Genomic DNA, 25,424 nt, shown 5'->3' with positions numbered 1-25,424 from the left:
GCCAGCAAGCCAGCAGGCCCGGCCAGCCATTTTCGACAGGATGTGGCCGCTGTGTCCGTTAACGTGTGCGTGACTTAATCCACGCATCTCCGTCGGCTGCGACCGTGGCACGGTACTTCAAACCTCTGTGTGTTGCTTCCTGACTGGGTTGACATGGAAGACCTTGGCGTGGCACGCCGCTGCTCTCACATGTGTGGTTTCACCTTGAACAGCGATGACTGGCTGGCCCGAGGACTGGCTGGCTGGCTGTGTAATGTCTTGGATCACTTACAGATTGTTGTTATGTGCGGAAGAGAAAGTGTGTGTGTGTGTGTGTGTGTGCTTGCATGTGTGTGTCTGTGTGTAATGTCTTCAGAAACAGCTATCTGGATCTGTCCTCTGGTATCCGGTTGTTTGTGAGTCATTAAATGTGACGCCACGTCTTGTCGGAAATCTAAAAGACTCCATGAGCCCTCCAGTGCTGTGAGAGAGGCTGTTCTTTACCCAGAAGAGTCCCCTACCCCCCCCCCCCCCCCCCTCCACACACACACACACACACCACACACACACACACACACCACCACCCCTTCTGAAACTGTGGTTCTGTCTTTGAGGGGCTTCCCTTACTCACAACCTTGGTATTGGGCTACCACTAATGACCATCGCAATTGCAACTGGAAAGAATTGAACTAAACGGCTGCATTCTCAATGGTTTGAGGCGATGACCAGAATGGCCGCAGAATTATGAGGTAAGACATCGGTGGTGGCCCACTCTCTCTCTATCAGGGGGCACGAAATCCTGGAAACATCACTCTGCCCAAAATGTAATACTTAGGTCTATATAACTCATGGCAAGCCGTTCTGGTAACAAGTCCTTCTTTTATTTGGAATTTGGACCTTTGCTGGTCTAGACACGGCCTATGCCTTGAAACGTTGCCCTCGATGATGTCACAGAGGGGTATACACTTCAATACCCGCATTGAACGATATAGCTGTTTTGCCGCTTATAAAAGAGAGAGGGACGTTTGGAGCTTTTTGGAAACCCAATACACGAAACGATCGCATATGTTTGTGTGTGTGTGTAGTGTGTGTGTGTGTGTGTGTGTGTGTGTGTGTGTGTGCGTGTGTGTGTGTGTGTGTGGAAGGCAGAGGAAGAGAGGGGTAATAGGGAGAGTCTGGAGGGACACAGACAACTTGGACGAGTGTAGATTTAATTGGGTACAGCGAACACTCGCTGGGTGACTGTCAGCACTTGTGAGGGAGGGAGCGTGATAATGGGAAAAGCCTGAGCTGCTCCGCCCCTCTGCCTCCCCTCCTGTGTCTCCCCCCCGAGCTCTCCGAATTCTCTTTCTCTTCTCTTCCCCTGCTCCCAGTCTATTCTCTCTCCCCTTGTCTCCCCTGCCCTCCTTCTTCCGCTCCTCTCTCTGCCCTCTCACTTTCTCCCCTCTCTCTTGCCCCTCGCCTACTCTCCATCTGTGCCCCCCTTTCTCTCCTGTCTTCCACTCCTCTATCTCTCTCTCCTCCTCCCCTGCCTCGCATGCCCCCCCCCCACTCTTTTCTCTCCCTTCTCCTCTCCTCCTGCTAAGTCTTCTCTCCCCTGTGTCTCCTCTTTTCTCCTGCTCCTGTTTCTTCCCCCTCCTGCTCTCCCCCTCTATGTTCTCCCCCCCCTCTCTTCTCTCCCCCCCCTCTCTTCTCTCTCAGCTCCTCTACGCCACGTGGACTACGAGTCATGACATTTCTCCAGGCGGTGATGAAATCGCTGTGGAGAGACGGACCAGTGAGGTGCAAGCTCATATATTCACACTCTCTCTCTCTCTCTCTCTCTCTCTCTCTCTCTCTCTCTCTCTCTCTCTCTCTCTCTCTCTCTGTCTCTCTCTCTCTCTCTCTCTCACTCTCTCTCTCTCTCTCTCCCTCTCTCTCTCTCTCTCTCTCTCTCTCTCTCTCTCTCTCTCTCTCTCTCTCTCTCTCTCTCTCTGCTCTCCAGGCAGCGCTGCTTACTGCCAGCACGTCATTTTCTTAAACAAATATGTGCAAATCCAATTCTCTTAGTAAAACTAGTTTTTGTCAGGTTTGTGAACGCTCACGACGAGCATAACACCAACACTGTGAACTAGTCATTTTAAACGGCATGCAGTCAGAAACCAGGGGAGGCTGCCGGAGGTTGGAATCGGAGGACGGGCTCATTGTAATGCATGGAACAGAATGAGGACTGGTGTTTGGTACCATTCCTTGTTCAATAAGTGGTGTTTGATACCTCTCGTCATCCCATTCCATGCCTTACCATGAGCCCGTCCTCTGATTTCTACCTCCACCAGCCTCCACCGGTTAGAAAAAATTAGGTCGAAAACATCATTAAGTCGTCACTGACAAGGCATATGATTGTCATTATGAGAACAAAGAGGCTGGATTAGGGAACCATTGGAAACAACCGCTCCAGTGATGTTAGAAATAGAGCAGCGTCTCCAGGCTTTAGTTAGCAGCAGCGATGATGGATCAGTAGTGGCGAGTGGGAGAGTAATATAAGGAGACTGTGTGTGTGTGTGTGTGTGTGTGTGTGTGTGTATGCATTTTGCTGGTGCATGTGTGTGTGTGTGTGCGTGTGCACGTGCTGGTGCATGTGTGTGTGTGTGCGTGTGCACGTGCTGGTGCGCCTGGCGCGACATCCCGGCCTTCCACATCATCACAACTGACCCAGACAACACAGCTGTGTACAATTACGCAATTAATGCCTGGCCTGACGAGCACAAACTGTTTTATATGAGCGAGTCGGCCTGTCCTGTGTGGCACGTGCTGAGGGGGTGGGGGGCGGGGAGGGGGTGGAGGGGGCGGGGAGGGGGTGGGGGGCGGGGAGGGGGTGGAGGGGGGTGGGCTGGTGTTATTCCTCAGTAGTTGGTGGTTCCAAGGTGGTTCAATTGACACCTCAGCACAAAGCAGTGGCAGAAACTGGCATCATCAGGCCGCAAAAAAAATTATAATCAACCTTCGATTCAAATTGGGTTTAGATTATCTCAAAGACAAATATACGGGACGTGTTCTAGCCCCGACTCTATATTCAACAGCCGGCCAGGAAAAGAGAAAAACTCATCTGGTCAAAATTAGTGTCTCTGTCTCCGTATGTCAAAGCTCACAAGGCGGCTTATGGGACACACATACAGTATGAAGCTGGATTCACAGGTGCGTGGAGGTTGAGTCGTTGGCCCGCGCTTAAAGTTTACAGCACTATCTCTCCTTTTTCTGTGGCTTACGACTCCTGCGAGGATAATAATGAAGAAGTACAGGTTGTTGTTTTTTTTCGCTCGTCTCGTGGTCAACGTCACGGAAGCGGAGTAGTAGAAGAGAGAGAGGGAGAAAGAGGGAGAGGGGGAGAGGAGAAAACAGGGTCGAGGGTGCACATATGGTAAATGAATTGAGGGAGGTCGCTCAGGGGGGACCCGACCGCGTTCCCTTTGCTGTTTGGGAAGACCAGCGTCACTGAGGGTTTTCTTGACCTCATTAATCACTTCCTCTCCCTCTATGAGGTCACCCTGGCTTTGAGTTGAGGACGCCACCGTCGGGGTAGCCTACCGCAGGGCCTAGCGAAAGGGGGGGATCAAGAGCAGACTACAGACTAGGCTTTACCTCCCACCTCCCCTCCTGTCTCTTGCGGCTGATCTTTCCACGTGGAGACTGAGGTAATGGTTGGAGGTCACTGAGAAAATTCAATAAGAAGAAGAAGTCACGTAAGAAGTCAAGTCCACTGAGGCTGAAAGTACCAAAAAATAGGGACTTAGAGGATCACGTCTCCGTACCGGTTGACTGCCCTGCCTTTTTTAATTCCTTCATTTTTTTATGAAATCGTAAAAGAAACGTCATGCCATTTAACGCAGCGTTTCTCAACAGAGTTGTGCTCTACCTCATGCTACTTGGTTTCTCTCTCTCGCTAGGCTAAGTAACTGGTAGCATGTGCGGCTAAGGGTAATTACCGCTGGTGACACCGTAAGTAAAATATAACAAGCAGCGCAGGGTCTGCTGGTGAGATCACCCCGTGGATGAAGTGCTCTCCTGGGACAAGGGGAGACTTCAAGAAGCTCCTGACCCCGGCGTAACTCACTGATGACTAGCATGTGTGACTACTAGTGTGTGGGTCAGGACAGCTGCTTCAGACACTGTGGAGCTGCAGGGGGAAAAGAAATTGGGGAAAATGGAAATGAAGACCGTAGCCTATATAGATTAACCACCACCCACTCCTCCCTCTGATATCAGAATCTAAATCTCTGTGTGGCTTAAGTTGGTAGAGCATGACACTAGCAATGCTAAGGTCGGTGCCGCATCAATATGCCGACGGACCGTTGTGCCGACAGCCCTCCCTGCATGTGAATGCTCTCCGCTTCTCTGTTACGGTACATGTGGGAAAACGGTACATGTGGGAAAACTACGGTTAGGGTTAGGTGCTACGTCGACTTGGTACATGCTGGCATGGTCTAACCCTAACCCTAATCCTATCCCTAACCCTAACCCTACCCCTAACCCCAACCCTAACCTTAACCGTAGCACCCTAGCACCTAACCCTAACCCTAGTTTTCCCACATGTACCGTCCCACATCTCGCAGAAATCCGCTAATAAACTGTCGGCATCGTGGTCCGTCGGCATCGTGGTCCGTCGGCACAGCGGGTGGGCCCCGCTAAGGTCGTGGGTCAGCCGTATGATGCACACACCTGTCGGCTAATATACATTATTATATAGTGTCGATTCATGAGTATAGTACATATTGTAGTACTGTTCATGAGTATAGGGCATGAGACTATTCATGAGTATAGTACTGTTCATAAGTATAGCGCATGGAACTATTCATGAGTATAGTAGGCTACTGTTCATGAGTATAGTACATAGTGCTATTCATGTATAGTACTTTTCATGAGTATAGAACAATTCATGAGTATAGTACTGTTCATCAGTAGGCTATAGTACTTTTCATGAGTATAGTACACAGTACTATTCATGTGTATAGTGCTATCCATAGTATATGAGTATAGTACTCATAGTATATTCATGAGTATAGTCCATAGTACTGTTCATGAGTATAGTCCATAGTACTGTTCATGAGTATAGTCCATATTGCTGTTCATGAGTATAGTCCATAGTACTGTTCATTGCAGCAGCCAGTGGAGCTATCAGTAATCACCTCACTGTTTATATAGGAGTCAAACGACACATTCATTCTCATCTGATTGTCCTGAGGAGTGAAATGAGCTCACTCTTTCCAACCTCTTTTCCTCAGAGATGGGTCTTCGTTGTATGCTTTGTAAGAGATAATCTCCCTCTGTGCTTAGCGAAGTGGGTTTCTAATCATTGAGTAGACTAAAGAGTGTCAGTATTCCCAACAAGACTAGACTAATTAGTCAGGACACCCAGACGTCCAATGACGTCGCTCTCTTCTACCTTCGCTCCCCCTCAACCCTGCCGCCGCCCCCCCCCCCCCCCCCCCCCCCAATCCCTGACCCCCTTCGCAAAGGTAATTATACATCCATTAATCAGATTATGTCATAGGTTACATGTGGCATGCGTTTCGTTATATGACTCAATCTGTTAAGTTAACACTGGGGTCTTTTTATTCCTGTTTCAACAACACTCACTGACACAGACTCTGAGGTCTCATACCAAGTCTGAAGGGATTGGAAACGATTCACTTGTGTGTGGAGATAATTGATCAATTAGTGGGATTATTAAAGCGGACGTTGTTTGGTTAGGCCTGTCTACTGTAAGTGAGTTCTGGTGACACGCTCCTATGTGGTCAAGGACCCAGATGTGTGAAGCATTGGAGGTCCAGCTCTGCCCAGTGAGACATTTGTGTGTGTGTGTGTGTGTGTGTGTGTGTGTGTGTGTGTGTGTGTGTGTTTGTGTGTGTTCAATGTTCCGAACCGATTTCCCGTTTTCGGAGGTTTTCTAGGATGGAAGATTTGTACACGTCCACGTCAAAACACACATACTATAGTACTCTTGATCGCCCTCACATGCCCACGAAGGTGTGGCACACACACACACACACACACACACACACACACACATACACACACATACACACACACACACACACATATATACACACACACACACACACACACACATACACACAGCTTGGGAGGTCTAAGGATTTGGTTGCACCAGAAGTGCTCCATGGTTCTGGTCAGGAGTCAAAATGTCTGTGGATGTTCACCACACCAAGCAATGAGCATCTCTGCCAGTTTCTCCTGAGGTTTCAATGTTTTTCAACATGATTCAACATCGTTTTCTCAAACTTCCCATGGCACAATGTTGACCTTTCAGATTTTGCTGTATGTAAAATGATACACTGAAATATGTGTCATGGTCAGAGTTCCTAGGTATCCTTTCCTTCAAGCTGTTTAGCTACTGGGGCTTTTAAAGCTAAAGTACATATGGGCGATTGCACCATGCAAAGTCTCTAAACTATATAGCGATCGTCTTAGATTTTCATCCCATTTTTGGGGGGGGGGGGGGGGGGGGGGGGGGGGTTATAGATGTTTTTATTAGGAAGCAGTAGCTGCTAATGGAAGCTGTTGAGAGGAAGTGGGACCTGTTTGAAGTGGTGGTTCTGATACTGCAGACTCTTTCATCTCTGTGTGATACCGTCTCTGGCATCGCTCCAGAACTTCATGAGCCGTAATGAAAATCATAATGCATGTTTATAACTGCCCACAGGTATAGGGAAGGCATGTGAGCTGCCTGCATGGTGGCAGCACTGTGGACAGTACATTTGGGAACAATGTCTGTAGCCTAGGTTGGGTATTCGCTTTTATGCCGCCAAAACCTATGAATTAACCCTACCCAGGTAAATGTTATTTGGGATTTTACCATTTTACTGTATTCTGAAGAAAATATCCATACTTTCCTCAGTATCATGTTATCTTCAGCCCTCCTAAAGAAACTACAGTATGCACAAATAATTGGAGGCAGGACTCTCTTTTATTATTTTTCTGTTCTTTTTTTGGTTGCATACATTTATTGTGTGCGTTCCAGTATGCGTCACTTTTGACCAGCATTTCAATTTTGTCATACACATTGGTATTTGGATGTTGTGTGTACCAGACGTTTATTGAACACATGTGTGGAGTTGATAATGATCTCAGATTTATTCTTTATGAGATATTGTCGATCACATTTAAGATGTAATCCAATGAATAAAAGATGTTTCATTTAGCATTGTATAACCCAGAGATACATTTGCCAAAACTGTTTATGATGACTGTTGATGAGTTGAATTATTATGACATGGAAATAGGTATGTCACCCATGGCCTTAGGGGCTCTCATCACGCCAAATCCATAAACCACGAACATCGCTCTCAGAAGGCCGACTTTGAAATGATTGTCTTGGTTTCTCGCTCTGTCTCTAAAATGGTCGCTTTTGACTTTCCATTGAGTCAACTGTGGCCTGCTAACTTGCCTCTCCTTGGGCTCTTTTTCCTTTTTTTTTTTTTTACGGCGGCAGAGATATTTTAATGAACAGCGAAGTGATGAGAAGCCAACCTCTCCATCAGCACCGAGGCCTTATGTCTCGCTGCCCGGGAGATCTCCACCCCAGACAGGCTAAAAAAGATCAAAACCGCCTCCTTACGAACCCTCTGTCATCCCCTAAAGGGATGTACATTAAGAAATAGCTCCCAAACTCGAAAAACAGAACAGTCTACGAAAAAAAAGAGGGTCTCCAACCCAACCGAAAAACAAACACAAAGAAAAAGAGCTTATTTTCAAGCAAACGACCTTGAAAAACCCTCCCTAAAGGCCATCATTAAGGCTGTCTAACGATCAGTGGGTGATGTGTGTGTTCAATCTCTATTTTCCTAAAATGAGGTTGTTTAAGAGGGGGGCTTTAAACGCGAGGTAGGAATCTCACCTGGTTCTCTTTGTTGGCCCGCCAGCTCTACGGCTACATGGAGAGCGAGCCCCTCACCCTGCAGCTGTTCATCGGGACGGCAGACGACCGTCTCCTGCGACCGCACGCCTTCTACCAGGTCCACCGCATCACGGGCAAGACGGTCTCCACCGCCAGCCATGAGGCCTTGCAGTCCAACACCAAAGTCCTGGAGATCCCCCTGCTACCAGAGAACAACATGAGAGCCATGTGAGTGCTCTTTTTCTGTCGTCGTCGTCTTCTACTCCTCTGTTTCTCTCCATCTCTCTCATCTCTCTCACTTCTTTTCTTTTTCGTCCTTCCTTTCTCCCTTTGATCACATTTTTTTTCGGAGAACAACATGTGAGGAGCCTACTGGCTGTCTCTTCGATCGTCTCATCCTTCCTGTTCTTTTCATCTCTCCTGTCTTTGCTCCCCTTCTCCCTCTTTGATTCCTCCTCTTTCCCGTTACCTCTGTTCTCAGAGAACAACACGAGGGCCGTGCGAGTGGTCCTCCGTGTCCTCGCTAGTGTCTATCCTCCCTTTTCTTTCTTTGTCTTGTTTTTTTATACCCCTTTTTTTTCTCTCATTCATCACCTCTCCCTTTTTCTCTGCATCACTAATGGGGCACCTGATGATAGCCGTAACGCAGGCCTCCAAAACACTTCACACTGAATCACATTTAACTACTACTTTTCTACAGTTTCCTAAAAAACAGACCTCTTCACAAAAACAAAAAAATAAGTGTTTTAAGTGTTGGAGCAGTCGCTTGCCAGTACCTTTGGTCCTCCCCACCTCATTAACACTCTTCACACACGTTGTCGATCCACCCTGCTTCACAATTGCCTTTATAAAGTCAGCATAGAAAAGACTCCTAGCACAGTTACACCATTCAGTCAATCCTTTGCGTGCCGTTCTGAGCTACCCTCAGAGAACCTAGAGTTCCAGTAGCCCAGGGGGTAGTCCTCTGCAGGGTGCCCAGGCAGCAGCTCCTGTCCTGGGGCTCCGTTCAGGCTACAATGGGGCCTCCTGGCCCTGGGCCCAGGACTCTGTATTATGGATGAGACACAGTTACATTTTGAGCTGAGGTTGCATAACCTCTCTCACCACCACCACCTACGGTGCTGTAGCTTTACTCTCCTCTGGGTTTCAATAGAGAAATTCACTTTTAAAACGGAATTGATGTCGATTTAATGGGTCTCTATTGAGTTTGATTGTATTTTAATATTTTTTAAATGTTGTGGGAGGCTATGAAGGTATTTGGCAAGAAACTTGAGATATTAGAGATCTTTGACTGGAAAGTGACCTCCCCTGGTTGGACACAGCCCTGGCATTTCCGACCATTCTACCCTTACCTCCTAAACATATCAAATGGAGCTGGGGAATAGGTTGTGGCACCTCACCCTTAAGACTTTACAAGGCACCGTGTTTAAATCTGATATACTAGAAAACTAGTCAGAGGAAGCTAGTTTTCCTTTTGCCGTCAGCCTCTGTGCTCAGGGGAGCAGAGTGGAGGTAGTACTGAGCCCCATGACTGGATACTGAGGCCTGGATGCTCAGACAGGAAGGTGTAGGCCAGGATCTCTCTTTTCTCTCTCTCTCTCTTCTCTCTCTCTCTCTCTCTCTCTCTCTCTCTCTCTCTCTCTTTCATCTCTCAGCCCTCTCTCAAGTGGATGTCTCTTTCTCTCTGTCATCGCCACTCAAGCCCCAACTCTCTCATTCTGTCTAGCCCACCTCCCACCCCTCCTCTCTCTCCCTCTCTCTCTCTCTCTCTACCGACTAGCTGAAAGGTCGTGGTCTGAGAAGGGTTTCTGCTGCGCTGAGCTGACGGACTCTTTCCATGGAGCTGTTAACAGCCACCCTGATAACACTCCCTCCGTCCAGCTCTCTGCTCAGCAGCGCCAGGGCTTCGCTCGCTCGCTGTGTGGGATGCAGACAGTAGACGGGAGACGTCAGACTCTAGACTCATATCAATCTGTCTCTCTCTCCCTCCCATGACCGAGCGAGTTTCCTCTGAGAACGACCTTCCCCAGTTCAAACAGGGACGATGGCCGGCTCCGTTTTTATTACAAAAGCATTCGGGTGTCTGGTGAAATGCAACTCTTACGTCCCTTGTTCCAAATGTTCCCATTCTTACAATTCCAATATGGCTAAATGTTAAATCATGTACCAACCTGTCCTCTATGCAGTGGAATTTTTGAATTCTCTAATGCTCCACAAGTGTAAGGCTATGTTGGCGGGTACCGCTAAGACTTTCACTTCTTTCTGCACAATTTAAACTTCTGCCTGCTAAAGCCATGACTGTCCCGCTCCACGTAGTGCTTATAGGCCATGAAGATAGATGTCTATACTCATTTGACAGTAAAGTGCATAGCAGACTACTCATCATATTTTGTTTGTTTTAAAACTATCACAGCGTGACTGAACACTTACATCATGCATGGCCACTCAATAGCTTGTTGCAAGTGTTATTTTTTTTTACATTTATTCCCAAATTTCTGCCGAGCAAACTGAAGGGGAAAAATAGATTTGTATAAAACCTGACATTTACCATGTTCCAGGAATTCCGCCCAAAAAGCTCACATGTAAAATAATTGAAATGCCAAACCATATCCCATATGTATTCCTTCACTTTTTACCAGCCTCTCTTCGGTTTTATTTAATTTCTTGAAAGGCCAGTATGAAAACCGATGCCTTTTTCCACTAAGAAGGAAAATCCTCCGAACACCCCCCACCCCCAAAAAAATGAAATAAAATAAATAAAGACAGAGAGTGCAAAAAAAAAGAATAAAAAAAAAAAGAGCTAAATGTGGCATTGGTTAGTAACGTTGAAACTGTAAATGTTTGAAATGTTAAAAGTGTTGAAACTCAGTCAAATGGTGAGACGGGAGAAGCAGGCGTTTTGGGGGGGGGGGGGGGAGACAGCAGACAAGAATAAAGTAGCTGTCAGAATCAGTACTCTAGCCAATGGGCTTCTCCTCTGGAAAGAGCGGAGTGGTACCGATGGATGGTGAGACCGAAAGACCTGAGCATCACTCCAGAGAGACCCCTTGTATTCGGGGGCCACTAGGACCATTAAAAGCATCATGTAGACCAATTAACGTCTGACTTAGTCTTTGAAGAACCTGTTGGATTGGGACTGACGCGGTTGTGTTCCGCAGCATTTCCGATCTGTGATCCGTAACGTTAGCTAACTATAGCGGCAGACTCGGGCTGCCGGTCACGTTTCATGGAAGAAAACACACTGTTCACATTTTCTGTTACACAATTAGTCATCAGAGGAATGACCCGTGCACACACCTCATCCCCTCTACGGCCCATTAAACAGCTCACTGTGGGCAGGAGAGAATACCAGAAAGCATTGGGTCATTATAGTGGACATACTGTGCAACAGAGTAGATATCAGGGGGAGGCTGGTGGAGGTAGAAATCGGACGCCAGGCTCATTTGAATTCATGGAATGGAATGAGGAAAGGGTATCAAATATGTGTGATCTTTTCGAACCCAACGACGATTTCTACCTCCTCCAGCATCCGCTGGTAGATATACTTTGTCGTCTGCATGTACAGTAGATCATGTCTCCTAGATGCTCTCATTTAAATGTTCCTCTCGTTAGCATTCATCAGAGAAGCCTAGTGTGGAATCAGCCATAATGTGGATGATAACACTTCTCCTTCTGTCCCTCTCCTGGGTGGCAGAATCGACTGTGCCGGGATTCTGAAGCTGCGTAACTCCGACATCGAGTTGCGTAAAGGAGAGACGGACATCGGACGCAAGAACACGCGTGTTCGGATGGTGTTCCGTGTGCACATCAACCAGCCCAACAGTAGGACCATCTCCCTACAGGCCTCGTCCAACCCCATCGAGTGCTGTGAGTCTACACACACATGCACCTACACCTACACACCTACACACACACACACACACACACACACACACACACACACACACACACGAACCCACCCATACACATGTGTACTCCCCCCCCCCCCCACCACACACACACACACACACACACACACACACACACACACTCATGTGTACCCCCCCCTCCCCCCACCACATACACTTCGCATGGAAGTCATTATAACGTGGCATACACTGTTGCAATCTACTGGGTTGCATTTTTTATGACATACACCGCTCCAAACCAGTTGAAAGCCACTGCATATACGATATATTTTTATATGATACAAAGCAATTTGCTGAATCAGTAGATCCATTGTATGATAATTGATAACTGTGTAGCCAGGCACATATGTAATTCATCCCCCAGTGCACTTTATGGCTGCATTCATATTTATTGTGGTAAAAACCTCCCCATTAGCACTGGTTTCCTTAAGGTCAGGTGCCAGCCCCAAGATCTGGCAGGTTTGGAAGTGTGTGTGGAAATCTCTTTATCTTTGGTGATTTGGCTGTGTGTGATGTCATATCCACCTGAGGTGACAAAGCGGGGTCAGGGGGTTAGGAATGTGCTTCATGTCCCGTAGTTTATGGTCCCGGCTTGATGATGTCAGATACGTACCCCCACTATGGTAGCCTTTATGGGGTCTACAACCATTCAGATAACTTCTCCAGGACCGAAACCCCATTAGTAGGATTTTTCGGATTTCCCTTATATTTTGAACACCTGGGGGTGGGTAAATGTTTAATGGTGTTGTAACAATGGCAGAATGGGTGATAATAGATGAACGAATGAAATAAAAAGCACATTGATGTGATGACAGAATACTATTCATCTGGCTGTGAAGGGTGTTGTGATAAGCCAAGGCCTGGAGATTACACTTATACAAGCAGAGGCAGGTGGTAAATAAAGTATGACTCTAGTCCACGGCAATTCCCTGGTTGAATATGCAAGACAATTACTCTGAAGAAGAATAAAAAAAATAGAAGCTTATTGGGCCATTTTGTTTTAATCAATCGTCCCCTTTTTGTTATGTTTTACGTAAAAAAATAAGCAGCTGTTGTGAAAATAGTTAGGGGTCTTTAAAACGTTGCTAGGAAATAAATTACCCTGTTTCTCATCAAGTCCCACTGAGCCATGGGAGTGTTAGCCAAAGGTAGCTAGCTCGCTAGTTCTGGAGGTCCGGGGATGGATGGGGTGTGGGTTAGGAGTAGTAAGGTGGATCGAGCTGCAGTCAACAGTGGTATTGAGTCTGTCTTTCTGTGTGTGTGTGTGTGTGTGTGTGTGTGTGTGTGTGTGTGTGTGTGTGTGTGCGTGTGTGTGTGTGTCTGTCTGTCCACAGCCCAGCGCTCAGCCCAGGAACTGCCCCTAGTGGAGAAACAGAGCCTGGACAGCTACCCGGCCACGGGGGGCAAGAAGATGCTGGTGGGCGGACACAACTTCCTCCCCGACTCCAAGGTGGTGTTTGTGGAGAAGGCTCAAGGTACGCTGGCCTGGAACAACTTTCTCACTGTCTTAGTCACATTCTTTCTCTCTACCGTACCTCACACACACACAGACACACAGACACAGACACACACACACACACACACACACACACACTGAAACACTTTTCCTTAATATCTCTCTTTCTAAATTATCCCTGTCTGACTCCCTGCTTCCCTCGCTCCCTCCCTTTCTCTCTCTCCCTCTGTTGCGTTCCCTCTGAGTCTCTCCTCCCGTCAAAATAGAGAGGCTCGTGCCAGGGAGCCACATGTGGTGTGCATTAAGGCACTATATTTTTAACCAGAGCGTATTTACATTTGCACAAGTTTCCATTGCCTGTTCTCTGACGCTAGCCACAAGTGAAGGAATGAATCACAAGCAGGGCATGTGCGCAGTGTCTCTCTCTCTCTCTCTCTCTCTCTCTCTCTCTCTCTCTCTCTCTCTCTCCTCTCTCTCTCTCTCTCTCTCTCTCTCTCTCTCTCTCTCTCTCTCTCTCACACACACACACACACACTCTCAGTCTCTTTCACTCTCTTTTCGCTATTCAAGCTCCCTTATTCCCTCTGCCCCACCAACTGTCTTTCACTCTCTCTTATTCAATGTCTCACAGACCCAGACACACACACACACACATACACACACACACACACACACTCACACACACACACACACACACACACACACACACACACACACACATACACACACACACACACCCCCACACACACACACACACACATACACATACCCCCCCCCCCCCACACACACACACACGCACATACACATACCCCCCCCCACACACACACACAGACACTCACTCACTTAAACTCACTCATACTCACTCATACTGTCTCTCCCACTCTCTCTGTGTGAGAGTGGTTTGTTGTTATTGTGATGATGATGATGATGTGTTCATATTGTGTCCATTCATCTCCCCGCCATGTGGGAGGCAGAGATGAGTAGTCAAACATACTGATGATCAAGTTTACAAACAGTCATTTCCCTGATTGCTCCAAAGTGAGGCAAAGAAAAAGGTGTTGGCCAAGACTGAGCTGTGTAAACACACATGATGGTGATCATGATGATCACGATGATCATGATATTGAAGAGGATTGTGGATCTTTGTCGATTTTTGTTTTTACTCGAGATAATCATCTTTCTTTAAACAAAGTTGTCTGTGATTTCTTACAGAGGCAGCCTCGTACTTGTGCCTACTGTCTGGGTGGTGAACCCTGCAGGCTCTAGGACCCTGTGGGGGAGCGGGGTGGGGGGTGGGGGGTTGGGGGGTTGCTGTATCAGCTCTGAGCTATGTGTTTGCTCTTTTTTTTTGGAGAGAGAGAGAGTTTCCCCACGCCTGGTACTGGCTTTGGTCTCAGCTGCTAGGAGGAGATTCCCTACCATGGAATCACCTCTCAGCCAAGAGTGTCCCCACACACACACACACACACACACACACACACACACACATACACACACCCCCCAACCCAGCATCCCCTTCCAGCTGTGTGTGTGTGTCTCTCTCACCCTGACAGCTCACCCCTCATCCCCTTAGAGCCTGTGTAGGGGTGAAGCAGGGGTGATGAAGGGGGGAGGCAGGGGTGAGGAGGGGGGGGTGGGGGTGGGGGGATTGACTTGTTAATGTGCCGGGAGTCTCTCTGTGTTAACTTACTCCTCATGGAGACGGAGGGGAAATCCCCCAGAGAGAAAAAACCCATCGCCTGTCCAGCCAGCCTCCCTCTCACTTTCACCCCCCTTCTACTCCTGCTCACTCCTCTCTCTCTCTCTCTCTCTCTCTCTCTCTCTCTCTCTCTCTCTCTCTCTCTCTCTCTCTCTCTCTCTTTCTCTCTGTGTATGTGCGTGGTATGTGTGTGTGTGTGTGTGTGTGTGTGTGTGTGAGTGTGTGTGTGTGTGTCTCTCTCTCTCTCCCTTTCCCTCCCTCTCCTTTGCCCTGCCATCCCTCTGTCTACAGCAGCTCTCTCTCTCTCTCTCTCTCTCTCTCTCTCTCTCTCTCTCTCTCTCCTCCCTTTTAGTCACTCCTCTTGTCCGTTAAAGTGATTAGGCTGGTGCGGGTCTCAGTGCTGCTGTTAGGATCCCCACACTCCTCTTGCCTGCTATCGACATTTTCACTGGCTGTTGTTTTCTTTCTTGGTGGCGTCCAGAGAGAGAGAGAGAGAGAGACTTCCGAGAAGGTGCACACAGTCAGGGATTCCTTTCATGCACCCCCCCCCCCTCCATCCTCCCTCTATCCTCCCTCCATCCTCCCTTCCTCCCATCCTACCTCCCTCCCACCCTCCCTGTCTCTGTAGGCCTGTGTCTGATCTTATGTAAGCTGTAAGCTGTAAAGGCCCACTACTTCCAGGGTATCCCACTGCTCATTAGACACACACACACACACACACACACACACACACACACATACGTCTTATCCTAATGGTCACAAAAGCTCGTTCATACATCTGGGGAAATGCGCTTACTGTAGGACGTATATTGGCTTTTCAATCACAGTATCCTGCTGTTTTAGAAAGGGTTTGAAGCTTACGTCTCTTTTTGTTGATTTAGGAAGAGAAAAATGGGAAAAAGAAAAAGGCACCTATAAAACATAATCATAATATAAAGTTGTATGCCATAAATCTGGTTTTCTGTTACATTGGAAAAGTTCATGAATAAAAAGCACCCATAAATTGCAACAGCGTTGCACTAATTACACACACAAGCACACACACGCACACACACACGCACACTCACGCACACATACGTACATATACACATACACACACACACACACACACACACACACACACTCACGCACACATATACAGTACATATACACATACACACACCCACTCTGTGGATTTCACAACACCAATCCGTGCTAGAGGTCCAGTGGTGACAGCCATTGCTGCAGCAGCCATCAAAGGTTAGCAGTGCTGCTCATTTTCCAACATGCTCTCCAATAAACAGAACATTCCGGAATCTTGAGGAGCAACAGACGGTTCTAGAGCGTTCCATTTCAAATTAGAAGGATGTATTTTTTTTAAATTATACTTGTATTTTTTTTCTCACAGAAAATGCCCGTCTTTTCAAATCCAGAAGGGTCATGGAGATGGTATAGGGTGTAGAGTGCTGTAGGGTTCGACCTGGTTATAGTGTTCAAACTTTCAGTTAGTTTCACTATTTATAGAATAATTAAATACTTAAATGTCTACTGTTTTGTTGTTTTTACAACTGGCAGTGAAGTTTGATTTGGCAATAACATGAAAGACAGTGATGAATCATCAGAGCATGATTTGAAATTATGATTAGGATACGTGTTTGGCAGGTAAGCCAGAGACTCACAGTTGGCTCTCTCTCTCTCTCTCTCTCTCTCTCTCTCTCTCTCTCTCTCTCTCTCTCTCTCTCTCTCCCTCTCTCTCTCTCTCCCCCTTTCTTTCTCTTTCTTCCTCTCTCGTGTGTTGTTTTGCTTGTTAGTTAACCCCCCTGAGATGCCCTCCCAGTAGCAAAAGAGCAGAGCGCATGGATAATGGCACTGCGGGAGAGCTTAATGCGCCCTGAAAAATAATTACTTCTACTTTTCAAATGTCAGGACCAGCCCCATCGCTCCTCATTGGGGCCCGCCGGAGGACTGATGCAAACTGTGTGTGTGTGTGTGTGTGTGTATATGTGTGTGTGTGTGTTGCGTGTGCGTGTGTGTGTGCATGTCTGCGTGTATATGTGTGTGTGTGCGTGCGCCTGTCTAGCTAGTCTAGTAGCTAGCCCACGGGCCTGTTTGTGTGTTCAGTAGGAAGTGTTTTCAGTGACTCATCTGTGTGAGGGATTCCCTGAAGAGGGGTGAAGCGGAACAGACGAGACCCTCAAAGGGAGGGAGGGCGGGGAGGGGGGGGGGGTGCGGGGGGAGAGGGGGAGGGGGAGACATAGGGCTGAGAAAGTGTTGCTCAGGAACACCGTGGCAGGGAGAGGTCAGGTTTTGTTGATTGATGTCCTGCCCGAGTCCGGTGTTTGTTCCACAGGGTTGAGACACGAACCGTAATAAACGCCAACACCGGTCTGGAGGCCCGTAATCATAATTGTCTTTTTGCATCCAGCTTTTCTGTTCACCTCTGAGCGGTTTCCATTGGCTACACAGCTTTCTCTCTCTCCAGAGATGTGTAGATTAGAGACTGGCCTTGATTCCATCAGTTGATTTCCTCATGTAGTACGGGTGCCCTCCCATTCTACTTGGCTGGGTCTCAGTTGACTCAGGAAAGAATGAGGAGGCTTGAGAGAGATCGTAATTGACTGGAAGCTCATGGTGGATTATTTCATGTGTTGCTGTGTTGGACGGTAAACAGACAGATCTGTTGTTTGTCCTTCGGTATCTCAGAGACTTTTCCGGGTCAAATGGATTTTCGGTGATTTCTCAGTCATTTTGATTACGGTGTGTGTGTGTGTGTGTGTGTGTGTGTGTGTGCGTGTGTGCGTGTGTGCGTGTGTGTGTGTGTGTGAGTGTGCATGTGTGTGTGTGTGTGTGTGTGTGTGTGTGCGTGTGTGCGTGTGTGTGTGCGTGTGTGCATCTGTGCAAGCGCGCGTGTGTGTTTATGTGTGTGTGTTTTGTTTCACTCAACCCTCTCGTTTGGCACAAACGCAGAAAGGCATACCTGGCGCACCTCATGGAGTGTGTGTTCTGGCTTGCCCTGCTTTCCATGGTCGGAGGGAGTGGGGGAGGGAGGAGGGGGGGGTGAGTGCTGGGGAAAGCCTACGCTCTGACTCAGAGGGGAGGGAATTCCCTCGTGAGCAGGATCGCTTTTACATCTGGTCCGATTGGAGCTGTGCCTGGAGCTCTGGAGCACCACACGGCTGGGAGAGAGGGCTCCAGAGCAGGGAGGCCTCAGGTCTGCTCTGCCCCCCCGTCACCCCTCCTCTGTCCCAGGGTAACACTCTGCTTACCTTCACCCTTCTCTTCTTAACCCTTCCACCGCTCAACTGTCTGTGTACGCGTCGTACATAGAGGCACACAGACACACAGACACACAGACACACACACACACAGGCATATACACACACACACACACACAGGCATATATACATACACACACACACACACACACACACAAACACTCACACACTCACACACTCACACACTCCCACACACCCACACTTGGACCAGCCTTGTCTACAGATATCTCAGATTTCACCAGTATTTGGACTGGCAGGGTCCAGAGTGTCATGGAAAAGCGAGGGCCAACCCCTGATCAGGGCCGCCTAACAGATCTTGAGAATATCAGAGTGTGTGCAAGTCAGGTGGCAGCGCGGGTGTCACAAATATGGATCAATAAGTGTATTGTCTGAATTCATAAACAGGAAAAGAGAGAAGAAAAAAAAAATATTTTGCCAGAAATATCTCTGGAAAGAGGAGAAATAAGGCTGGATTGTTTAACGAGGGCCTACGCAATTAAGCCGGTGAATCATATTTTCCTTTCCCACAACCGCCGGAGTGAACATTCTCTGGCCGGTGGACGCTGTTGTCCTGTTGTCGGTGCACCCCCCTTCCCTGTTTCACATAATTTTCTCTCTCTCTCTCTTTCTCTCTCTCTCTCTCCTTCTCTCCCTCCCTCCCTCCCTCTGTTTGGGTATATAAACCACAGGTCACTGTTCGGACAAGCAGCAACACAGCCTAGATTAACAACAATGGCTCCTTAATACCAGGGCTATTCCCAGCCTTCTGCCAGTTTCTACACCTTGTAATGTGTCTCCCTCCGGCCCGTCAAAACCTTCCAGAAAACCAGTGACTCCAGCCCCAAAAATACAACAACATCCACACCTATGGGAGGTTGTCTCTGTTTTGACAGTTGTGTGGGGCAACACAACCGTGCTGACTGTATTCAACACTGAATGTTTGTTTGTTGCCTGGGAATAAGGAAAAAGGGAGTGTGGTGTGTTGGTGGTTCGAACTGTCAAAAAAAAAACTCCCTCTTCTCGTCGGTGATTTGACTGATGAATGAGTGTATTATGCTGTTGTTGTTTTGGTCTGTGAGGGCTCTTCCCACCCGTTAGTCACTGCAGTAGGCCTGCCAGCAGCCCATCTTCCCCACAGCACTCTCAGGTCTCAGACAACAGATGTGTCTATGCTTGTCTAGATCGAATTCTCATTGGCCGGTCTAGGGAGTTCCCAAAGGAACTCCAACTGGAGACTCCAACTGGTGTTTTTTTTTTTACTTGACTGGTGCTGGTAGTGCTGGTCCGGAGTGGGGGGGCCGGGGGGGGGGGGGGTGGGGGGGGTGGGGGGTTTGGGTCAGTGATTCCTTCAGAGAAGACAGAGGTAAAGAGAAAAAGAGAAAGAGAGAGAGAGAGAGTCCGGAGGAGGCCGAGGGAGAGACGGAGGGGGAAGGGGAAGGGAGGGCAGGGGTTGTGTGTGTGTGTGTGTGTGTGTGTGTGTGCGTGTGTGTGTGGGCGGGGGCCCCGGCTCTGTGGAGTAGAGGCGTTGTCGGGAACAGAAGCGTTTTGCAGATGTTGCACGGAAGGAGCGAACGGAAAGTTCTTGCGGTTGTCAGTCCTACGGCACTTTGGTGACCAGAAAAAAGGTATGCCACGTGTGGCACCGTGCCAGCTCAGCTGAGGTAAAACTGAAAGATGTGTATGTGTGTGGCGGGGGGGGGGGGCGGATGGGGAGAGGGGGGGAGGGGGTGGGAGAAGGGGTGGGGGGGGAACTGTTTTCTCTCTTTTGTTTGAATCTTTTCAGAGTAATTACAGGAGAGAGTAAGGCTCTGTTTAACTTCTGCCTCTGTCGATGAGAAACAGAGAGAAAGAGAGAGAGAGAGGGTGAGGGAGGGAGGAGGAAGGGAAAAGGTGGATGACCTGAGAGAATGAGAGAGGGTATTGAGAACAGTAAGGGGGGTAGATAGAAAGAAGAAGGAGAGGTTGGAAAATGAGACGGCGGAAAGTAGTGATAGAATGAAAGAGAAAGGAAAAATAATAGAATACCGAGAGAACGAAAGGGAGGAGAGAGAGAGAGAGTGAGAGAGAGAGAGAGAGAGGAGACTGAAAAACATGTTTACTTGTGGCGGGTTGACGTCGGAGTCTAAGGTTTCCCTCTTGGAGTGTGTCCCAGAGCGGAGGCGGGCAGGCCAGATTCCCTCCTGGTTCCCCCCCAGACGTAATACGAGGACGGATCATCTCCTCTCTGTCCTCCCTGCTCTCTCTCTCTCTCTCTCTCTTTCTCTCTCCCCCCATCCTCTCCTCTCTCTGTCCCTCTCTGCTCTCTCTGTCCCTCAGCTCTCTCAATCTGCTCTCCTCTCTCTCGGCCCCTCCCCTCTCCGCTCTCTCTACCCCTCGTCGCACTCTCTACCCCTCTCCTCTCTCTCTACCCTTCTCCTCTCTCTCCTCTCCTCTCTCTCTACCCCTCTCCTTTCTCTCTACCCTTCTCCTCTCTCTCCTCTCCTCTCTCTTTACCCCTCTCCTCTCTCTCTACCCTTCTCCTCTCTCTCCTCTCCTCTCTCTCTACCCCTCGTCGCACTCTCTACCCCTCTCCTCTCTCTCTACCCTTCTCCTCTCTCTCCTCTCCTCTCTCTTTACCCCTCTCCTCTCTCTCTACCCCTCTCCTCTCTTCTACCCCTCTCCTCTTTCTCTGCCCCTCCCCTCTCCTCTCTCTACCCCTCTTCTCTCTCTCTCTACCCCTCTCCCCTCTCTCTCTACCCCTTTTCTCTCTCTCTCTACCCCTCTCCTCTCTCTTTACCCCTCTCCTCTCTTCTACCCCTCTCCTCTCTCTCTACCCTTCTCCTCTCTTCTACCCCTCTCCTCTCTCTCTACCCCTCTCCCCTCTCTCTACCCCTCTTCTCTCTCTCTCTACCCCTCTCATCTCTCTCTCTGCCACCTCACAGTTTGGTGTATAAAGCGGCACACACACACACACACACACATCACATACACCTCCGCATATCCCAGTGCCACACAGCAGGTCTATCCTAGGGCTCTATCCCCACAATAGGCTCTATCCCCCCCTACTTCAATATCAACCAGATTTTTTATATCACAGATATGCGATAACACAGCTTATCCCAGTTTATCCCTTCTCACCGTGCACCCTGTCCCTCGCGCACATGTGTTCATCCGGCCGAATGAACAGAGAAAACCGCATTATCTGTCTGCGATCTTCTGACGCGCGTCTGTTTTTCTCTTTTCCGCTCTTTTTGCTTTTTAATAATATTACTTGAGGTAACAGATATCCACCCTGCTAAGCTCCAAGCTGACCCCCACCCACGCAGTCACAGACTCTTGACCGGTGATACCCCAAAAACGTGACTGGGATCCGGTCTTCTCTCGTCCGTGATGGGAAAACCACGACGCTATTAAAATCACTGGATTTTTTATAGTCACCGCGGCTCAGTTTCTGGTCCCTGAGTGAGACTGAGGCTTGACTGGCTTGCTTTGGCTGTCCTACCTCGCCGCGTGCACCTGTGTGTGTCCCCGCACGGTAAGCTGGAGAACTAAGTACTTTGACGCCATAGCCTGCCAGCATGGCAGTGCCATAGCCACAGAGAGGCACACACACATACACATACACACATACACATACACACATACACACAGAAACACTGTATATGCTGTATAATTTCACAGTTGTACAGTAAAGAAAGCCAGCGCGGCACTACCATGCACTTACTTACATACACACAGACACACACACACACACACACACACACACACACACACACACACACAGCTGTATAATCAGCCAGTGCGCCACTCCAGTGCCATGCCATAGTAACACAGACACAAAGACAGGCTGGGTAGTGTCACTTCTATTTCTGACAGCGCTAATGAGTCATTGGCCCACAGAAACAGCCCTGTGGTCGCTGCTGATTGCCTAAACAGAGCTGAGAGCGTCTGTTCGCTAAGGTGTGGCATGAAATCACAGAGAGGCCCAAAGAATGTGAGCTGGCTGGCTGGCTGGCTGGTTGGGGTGTGTGTGTGTGTGTGTGTGTGCTTCTGTGTGTGTGCTTCTGTGTGTGTGTGTGTGTGTGTGTGTGTGTGTGTGTGTGTGTGTGTGTGTGCGTGTGTGTGTGTGTGCATGCGTGTATGTTTCTGTGTGTGTGTGTGTGTGTGTGTGCATGCACATCTATTCCTGTGTGTGTGTGTGTGTGTGTGTGTGTGTGTGTGTGTTTTTCTGTGCGGCCGTGTCAGTGTGTGTGTGTGCGCGACTGCGCGTGCGTGCGTGTGTGTGTCTCAGATTCCAGGACAGCCTTCCCTTGTTGAACAGCTGCTCCGTCTCTCTGGACTCTTTTAACTGCGTGCAAGGGAAGCCTCTCTACGCCGCAACAAGGGCACGCTGCAAACCGCCAAAAATTAAGAGAACAAACGAAGGCGTTTACCACGCAGAGCCGAGTTAAGAATAACAACGCGGGTAGAAAAAGAGCGACGTTAGAGGAGATGGAAATAGAGGAAGACGTCATTGAGAAATTGCAGTGTATGAACAAGGGATGGACGAGAGGCTGGATGGGGGAGAGTCACTCCAAACACAAGTGGAGGAGGAGGAGGATTAGGAGGAGGAGGAGGAAGAGGAGGGGGGAGAGGGGGACAGGGTCTGGGGGTCTAGTACCACCTGTCGTTCAAGCCTACACAATAACTATTATATAACTACCCACACGAAGTACCCCTAGCTTATCCTATCTATCTACCTATCTATCTATCTATCTACCTATCTATCTACCTATCTATCTATCTATCTACCTATCTATCTATCTATCTTTCTACCTATCTATCTATCTATCTATCTGTCTGTCTGTCTGTCTGTCTGTCTATCTACCTATCTGTCTGTCTGTCTATCTATCTATCTATCTATCTATCTATCTATCTATCTATCTATCTATCTATCTATCTATCTATCTATCTATCTATCTATCTATCTATCTATCTATCTATCTATCTATCTATCTATCTATCTATCTATCTATCTATCTATCTATCTATCTATCTATCTATCTATCTATCTATCTATCTATCTATCTATCTATCTATCTATCTATCTATCTATCTATCTATCTATCTATCTATCTATCTATCTATCTATCTATCTATCTATCTATCTATCTATCTATCTATCTATCTATCTATCTATCTATCTATCTATGTTCAAATCGGGGGAGGCTGGTATTTGCAAAAACGTGTTTCATATCATTCCTCATTCCATTCCAGCCTCTTCTGGTTCAATATAATATACAGTAATATGCCAATTAGCTTTGGGAGTGTCACCTGGTCAAAGTCAGCTGCAGCAGTGTAGTCTGCAATCTCTTTCTCATTCACACTCAGTTTTTTTTAAATGATGAACGTAACCATATCTGTGATTGTTTTTTTATTGTTTTATTTTAATAATTGTTTTCCTTTCTTTTTCCTGCTTGTTTTGCAGATGGACACCACCTATGGGAGATAGAAGCCAAAGTTGACAAGGACTCCTTCAAGTCTGTAAGTACACCGTCTATTGTTTTTGTTTCTTCATATCTGTGGTGGAAATGGGGGGGGGTTGGGGTGGGTGAAGGGGGGTGGGGTTCGGGGGATGGGGGGGTGGGGGTCGGGTGTGTGTGTGGGGCAGAAGGGGGCGGGGGGGGGGGGGGGGGGGGGGGGTCCCACAGGAACAGGTTTTGGAAGTAACTTGTTGTTGGTGTTAAAATGATTTATTTCTGCATTCACATTTGCCCCCTGGTCCCACCAGACGTTCCCCTAGTGAATTCCCTCTTCATTGTCACCGCTGCCTGTCATCCCTTGTGTGCTGTATTTGTAAGGGTAACTTTCTATAGCCTACTGTGTTGACGTAACACAAACTGTCTTGTTAGAACCCTCTCTGATGTAACCTTTGCTCAGACATTACCTGGGGAGAGAGAGAGATCACGTTGATTAGTCCATGCAATCCTGAATGGAATTTTCACCAAATCCTGCCCTCATCAACACACACACGCACGCACACGCATGCACACAGGCACGCACGCATGCACGCACGCACACACACACACACACACACACACACACACACTCACTCATCCCCGTCTCCCTCCTACCCCTCCCCCTCCTCTCCCGGTCCAGCCCCAGCCTCAGCCTCAGCATAGCCAGACGTTTACTTCAGCGTGAAGTCTCCTGGTTGAGGCAGGACTTAAACACCTCGTCTGAGCCGGGCATCCGCTTGCGGAGCGGCCAGCCAGTGGATTAGGCCCCTGCCTCTACTACCTGCTGTTTTCATGGGTAGAAGTAATGAGAAAATAAACGGCCCTGCTTCCATAGCCCATCTACTGACGCCCAGTCACACATTTAGACTTTGTGTGAGTCGAAAAAAGAGGCAAGAGGGATTGGTCCGGGGAACGGTAAATGTTGTTGTACGTGTCACCGAAAAAAGAAGAAAAAAAAAGCTCTGGAGTTAATTAAGAAATATGCGCAGACGTCTCGGGGTGAGGAGAGACTCGTTAGGTCTGCTTTCGATACGAAGAGGTTTTTACTGCTCGGCGCGGGGGGTTTACATATGCAGGTGTGTTTAGGTTTGTGTGTTTGGGTTTGTTTGTGTGTGTTTGTCGGTGTGTGTGTGTGTGTGTGTGTGTTATTCTGCAGGGTTGTGTGACAATGACAATGTGTTTTCGATTGTCTCTGCCCCCCCCCCCCCCCCCACAACACACACACATAAACATAAACACTTTTCTTTCATCATTGTGGTCCCATCCCCCCCCCTCCCACCTCTTCCTGTAAACTAACTGTGGCAATTTACACTTGCGGGGGTCTAGTATTAACCCACGCATGGAACATGTGCTTAAAATACGGCAGCGTTTCGATATTGTTGTTTTCGTTGTTGTCGCTTGTGTTTCATTCAGGTTGAACAGCTCTGTTGCATCAGGAGGTTTAGCTTTGGACTCTCTCTCTCTCTCTCTCTCTCTCTCTCTCTCTCGTTCTCTAATGGTTAATTGGCCTTTAGGGCTGGGTGATGTGAAGGCTAGACCCAGATGTTGGAAAATTACTGTGTGTGTGTGTGCGTGTGTGTGTGTGTGTGTGTGTGTGTGTGTGCTGATTTGGAGCTTAGGCAAACAAGCCGAGTGGAGCGCTGGCCTGGCCTCTCTCCCCCACCACCACCGGGTCACCCTGCCCTCCCCCGTGTTTTTGTTCCTGTTTGGAGCGCGTCAGCCGGGGCGGGGAGGGGTGTTGAGGTCACACACACCTGTGT

At 48.3% G+C, this 25,424-nt stretch overlaps 1 protein-coding gene across 1 annotated transcript in view; it reads left to right on the top strand.

Annotated features, from left to right (window-relative positions):
• Positions 1–25,424, top strand: part of LOC308166670 (nuclear factor of activated T-cells, cytoplasmic 1-like) — a gene marked incomplete at both ends in the record, with an annotated part of 64,610 nt that overhangs the window by 12,346 nt on the left and 26,840 nt on the right. Inside the window, 4 exons of the mRNA XM_080540995.1 lie at positions 7,896–8,098; positions 11,565–11,737; positions 13,113–13,253; positions 23,634–23,689. Of these exons, the coding sequence (XP_080397121.1) occupies positions 7,896–8,098; positions 11,565–11,737; positions 13,113–13,253; positions 23,634–23,689 (573 nt within the window). The remainder of the gene's footprint in view (positions 1–7,895; positions 8,099–11,564; positions 11,738–13,112; positions 13,254–23,633; positions 23,690–25,424) is intronic.

This window comes from Nansenia antarctica, assembly GCF_963989245.1.
Source record: "Nansenia antarctica genome assembly, chromosome: 10".
Classification (NCBI taxonomy): domain Eukaryota; kingdom Metazoa; phylum Chordata; class Actinopteri; order Argentiniformes; family Microstomatidae; genus Nansenia; species Nansenia antarctica.
Note: the sequence above shows the minus strand (reverse complement) of the source record. Positions and strands in the feature narration are given on the sequence as shown.